The 5776-nt window shown below is 37.6% G+C and overlaps 1 protein-coding gene across 1 annotated transcript; it reads left to right on the plus strand.

Moving 5' to 3' along the window:
* The first annotated feature begins 205 nt into the window (after positions 1-205).
* On the plus strand, positions 206-5411 carry LOC105032315 (probable phospholipid hydroperoxide glutathione peroxidase). The gene is made up of 6 exons (XM_010906728.4): positions 206-645; positions 1237-1313; positions 1451-1512; positions 2928-3046; positions 3140-3307; positions 5157-5411. The coding sequence occupies exons 1-6, from the start codon at positions 370-372 to the stop codon at positions 5184-5186; spliced, it is 732 nt and encodes a 243-aa protein (XP_010905030.1). The 5' UTR covers positions 206-369; the 3' UTR covers positions 5187-5411.
* Positions 5412-5776: the final 365 nt, after the last annotated feature.

Consider the following 5776-nt stretch of genomic DNA (forward strand, 5'->3'; position numbering starts at 1 on the left):
TCTGGAAGATGGATAGCTTGTCTTCATCCATAATGGATTATCTCATTATATTTTATAAATAAATAAAAGCCGTTAATCTTCAAAACAAATGATGCGGTGGCTAGTCCAGGACATACGGTGCAAAAATTGCATTGCAGAAGATCCTATCTCTATCTGAGCTGCTGTCAAGAAAACCAACCACTAAAACGTAAGTCGCAAGGTGGGCCGGCATCCGACCTGGCCCGCGTGGTTCCACTCGCTTCCACGAGTTTCTGTCCCTTCTGCGCCCTCCTCCCATGTCCCGAACCTCCCTGCTGATCGAAGCCAAGCTCTCAGATCTTTGATCCCAACTCCAAACCCCGCGACTCCGAGAGCCCTCCGCCCCCGCCGATGTCTTCCATGGCCGCCGCCTCCGCCGTTGTCTCCGTCACCAGCGCTTCACGCTACGGCTTCGCTCGGGTCGGAAGGACGAATGCTCCGGCCCCGGCGTTCCTCCATCTCTCCTCCAAATTCCCGTTGGGGTTTCCCAAAAGCCCCTTCCGGGATCTTACGCGTTCTTCCGTGTTCCAGAAAAATCCCGGCTTTGTCGCGAAACCGCTGAGGACCCCGGGTGTGGCTTACGCTACCGCTGCTACCGAGAAGAGCATCCATGATTTCACTATCAAGGTCGAATCTTGATATCTCCTTTGTGTTCTGGGCTGTTTATTTCTTATTGGGATATATATAAATTCGATTTTTGGTGGGAACGTATCATCAGATGCTTTAGGGTTGCTTTCTATGGAAATCGTATGGGAGTTGATTTAAATCGATTAAAATTCGAGAAGTGAGATGTGATGTAGGGTTTGAAGGGGAGGCAACCTAAGTTTCTGCGGACTTAGGCTGGCTGGTTGACAGATAGCTCTGCTAATTGGGAAGGTTCAGTCTCAAAAACAAGAATAATTTGCAAACTTTTATACCCTGAAGTACTTTTTCCAAATTACCAATAAAAATAGGAAGCGAATGATGGTTTGGTGATGCGAGTTTTTCATGTCATAGAATTGGGTCTCGTGAAACATGGAGTTTCATTTGTATACATGCAGCTAGGATTGTTTTATAACTAAGGGAAATAAGTGTGTTTAATTAATGTTAACCAAGAGAGCCAATATTGGATCGTGTGGACTGAATCTAAGCTATACTTAGGGGAACATGAGTGTAGACTACCCCAGGTATGCTTGACAATTAACTTGCTTTTACTGAGGCTAGAGTATTTTGGTGCAGGATATTGATCGGAAGGATGTTTCTCTGAGCAAATTCAAGGGGAAAGTGCTATTGATTGTGAATGTTGCTTCCAAATGGTAACATTTGTTCTCTCTAAAAGGCACATTAGATACTTAATCTTTTTAGATCTTGTATTTCACAGGAGTCTTTGGGAGCTCTGAGTTCTAATTTTTATATTTCACTCCTAACCAAAGATTTGATTGTGAATGTTCAGTGGGTTGACGTCATCAAATTACACTGAACTCTCTCACATCTATGAGAAGTACAAAACACAAGGTATAATAGAAGAAAATTCTGATTCTCTTTTTCCTTTTATATTTGGAATCATGATTTGAATCAATTGATGTGAGTTTGCAAAAACTTTTGAGAACTATACGTCTATACCTTTTGTGCTGTTAAGAATCAGCATAAAAATTCTAAGCTTTCATTTCATTTGTTTTTTCTTATAGGATGAAATTGGAAATAAAGATCTCTATAAAAAGTTTAATACCAACTAACTTGCAATTTTGGTTGTGCTGTTTATTTTTCTGTGGCCTCTCTCTCTCTTTTTTTTCTTTTTCTTTTGTGTTTCGTTTTTGGGGAGGGGGGTGGGTGGGGGGTTGGGTGGGGAGGGTGTGGGAGTGCTGAGGGAAGCATGGAATTCAAGATCTCTTTCTGAGAAATCTTAGTCATGAAAAATCTGAAGTCTGAAATGAGGAACTTAAAAATTATAAAATTCTTGCTAGTAATAATTTAACTCTCAGTGAACTTTCTAAATACATTGATCCCGACCATTCAAAAACTGTTGCAAAAACTGTTACTTCTTTATTACCTGAGCACAGAACATACGGAATTATGCTTCAATTACAGAATTCTCATTATATTCTTTTGGTTTTCTTCAATACCCTGTGCATAGGACTTTCGGAATAATGCTTAAATTATGAGATTTATTTATCAGTTATAACATGTTTTTGCATTTTTTAAATCTGTATTTTTTAATTTTCTTGTCACCATTAATTTTTCTTCTGTGTATCAGCTTGTATATTAGTTGCTAGTAGAATACTTCAACATTTATAACATACATGCCACAAATATTGACGGATCTTTCACACCTGTGCAGAACAAACTGGATCAGTTACCAAATTGTTATATTATTAGTAAATTATATCATTATTCCTTAATCCTGGTTACAGCTTGCTTGCATCTTGAATTCAAAACCTATACCAAACACACTTCCAGGTCTAGATCGAATTGATATCTTAATATGTGTGCTTGACAGTGCCTTTTTTTGTCTCATCTGGAGGTTCCATAACAAGACAAGCATCTAATGAAACATCCCTTATGATCTCTTTGATTCATCTTAGTTATATTGTGCATACTAGGTGTGAATATCTATATTCTATTTTGTAAGATGTGGATATTAAGCTCTTCACTTTGTGTTCATTCTGACCCCTTTAACAAAACCAAGAGGTCTCACCACCTCTCCAGCTTATACCCAAACTCACAAGCAAACAGGAGAATATTTAGTCCATATTGCAGCACCTCTGATGGACTTCAAAATTGCTCATAAAGAGATGGTTACAGAAGGTCCATCTGAAAACTGAAATTGAGTAGTTGAACTGATTGCTGCAGGTCTTTGAGTGCTAGTGCATGTTAAATGTGACTTTATTACTGCTTTGCTTTCCTAACTGTTTGTAAGATTTACATTGTAGGATTTGAGATTTTGGCTTTTCCCTGCAATCAGTTTGGGGGACAAGAACCTGGATCTAATTCAGAAATAAAGCAGTTTGCTTGTACGAGGTACAAAGCAGAATTCCCCATTTTTGATAAGGTATGTCAAATATCCACCAATCTGCAACACCTCCCGCATAAACCAACAGATGCATGTATTGCTGATGTTTTCTAACTACTTTTCACCTGACAGGTTGATGTTAATGGACCAAACACTGCTCCAGTTTATCAGTTTCTTAAGTCTAGCGCCGGAGGATTTTTGGGTGATCTTATAAAGTGGAATTTTGAGAAGTTCTTGATTGACAAAAATGGTAAGGTTGTGGAGAGATACCCACCTACAACTTCGCCTTTCCAGATTGAGGTATGTGGTGCAGACTAAGAACACAATCACGGATAGATGCTGCTTATGGCTCAGGCCATTTGACATTTTATAGCATTGTGGCCGTGTATATATTACTTGATTGATCATGAAGATGTTAGAAACCTCAACAGTATGATAACATCAAATCAGAACAAACAGACATCAAAATGGATCTAAATTTTAATGATACCCTGGAACATGTTAACAGTACTCTCTCTCTCTCTCTCTCTCTCTCTCTCTCTCTATCTATATATATATATATATATATATATATAGTTTGTATGCATGCATGCATTTCCATATATAACTGATGTCTCTTCCCTTTTATTGCATTTAGTGGTAACTTTATACTTGAACATCTTGAGAGTCATTTTCTTTGAAATGTAATAATTTTCTTCCAAATACCCCGAGTAATAATAAGACTTCACTGCTAGAAATCCTTGTGGCAACTTATGCCATGCCAATGCGAGATAGTAGGGATAGTAGGGATCCTCCCTCCTGCTCATTCTATTTGTTTACGGTATAGATTTGCTCTAATTATTCTGCAGCAACATGAGGTTCTAGTTGTTATTTGTTGTTTGACCGGAACAGTCCCACCAAAGCAGAAAAAAACAATTGCCAAGATGTACTCAATAGATCTTGCAAACTTGCAATGATGCATACAAAGATAGGTTCTTTGAATTTTAGTTTATTTTGACCTCTTTTTTTTTGGGGGGGGGTGTTGTTGGCGCAATAAGGGAGGAACACATAACAATTTGAGTTAGCCATTCTGATAGCGCTTTTAGGGCAAGTATATTGGAGATGTGTTTTTTTCTGTTTCTGTTAAAAGATTCTCTGGATGATGATCTAGATCAGTCTGCATTCCCTTATTTTGTAGGAGCACTTCTCAGATTGACATTTATCTTCTGCTACTCCACCCCAAAAAAGCTCTGTACTACAAAAATAATCTCCACTCAAGCAATGAGCTATAGGCAAACCATGGATCGAAGGTTACACATTGTATTAGAGAATGAACCTTAGCTATATGAATTTATGTGCCTTACAGGATAGGAATTAATGAAAATACCTGATCATAAACATGTTAATCTATGCTTGTTTAAACATTGATCATGAGAAGATCCTTCATATACCAATGTGAATCCTTCTGTGTGGGGCACAATTCTGCTTCCCCTAGTGCAAGTTCTGATAAGGTTGGATGGTGGAATATGGGCTAAAAAGAATTAATGATTGACAGTCTGAAACAAAATGTGAGATGTTGTATGACATCATAATAGTACAAACATTAGATGGCCCCATTTGATCTCAAATCATAAAAGGTAAATTGAGTCTGACCATTTTATTAACTGGAACAAAAAATTAATTTTACATCTTAAACTTAAGGATTTAACTTTAATTTCCCAGAAAATAGCAATTGGTTACACAGTTTCAGTGATTTGAGCATGTTTCACTCTTAAAGTAATATGGTCCATCCAGTGGGTTATCAATTGATCTGATGTATAAGTGAACTAATTATATGTTTACAATGATCTTTCTTGTTGTTTGCTGCATCACCGTGTCATGCTTCTTAATTCAGTAGTTTGTACTTTGTAGCATTTATATATGATACTATGTCAGTCTGGGCTTAAATAGCTTTTTTTTCTTTCCTTCCAAGAGTTATCCAAATGAAATAAAAGAAAAGAAATGCGACCAAAATATAATGTGAAAGGGAAAAGAGAAGAAATTCTCTGGATCATGATGACGACCCTTCCGCTATTGCCCTTCTTCCAAAATGCTCTGTTTGCTATTTCTTTATATGGAATTCCTGGTACTTGGATCTCATTGAGCTTTTCCCTTTCTTGTTTTTTTGCAGAGGGATATCCGGAAACTCCTTGCAGCTTAAAGTACTTGGTTCCAATACAAATGTAAATACAGCACCGTGCCATGCATTCCAGTGTTTACCTTAAGACTCCTTGGAAGTTTGTTATTTTAGTAGTCCTTTCATGTGGCAACCAGAAGGTTTTGTAGTTTATATTCAGTAGCATTCCTTTATGTTCTGATCATACGTCATTACGTTCGCAAGTATGAAGAGGAAAGATATATTTTAATAGCATTGTACTTTGGTATCTATTTATTGATTTTTTTTCCTAAAATAAAGCACCATTATAATAGCTATTCGTAGTCACGAGATGATTTTCAGCAACAAATTGGTCCCTTAATGAGTTCATTCCTGCCAACAATTTATCTATTTCAGTTACATATTCCCAGGGACAAGAATTGAACTTTGCTTGTCAGGTTTCCGGTGTTCATCTACCTTTGTGTTATTAGCTCCCACTTTTGAAGACAAATCTACTGTGGGACTTTGAGACGTTTGCCATGAATGCAGGTATTCTTGTGCAGGACTTCTCCAAGGGATGTGTGATGCAAAGATGGGTAAGAGAAGACCTGGTTATGGCATGAATATGATAAAGACCATGAGGGTAATAAATAACT

Source organism: Elaeis guineensis, chromosome 1 (genome assembly GCF_000442705.2).
Source record: "Elaeis guineensis isolate ETL-2024a chromosome 1, EG11, whole genome shotgun sequence".
Classification (NCBI taxonomy): Eukaryota; Viridiplantae; Streptophyta; class Magnoliopsida; order Arecales; family Arecaceae; genus Elaeis; species Elaeis guineensis.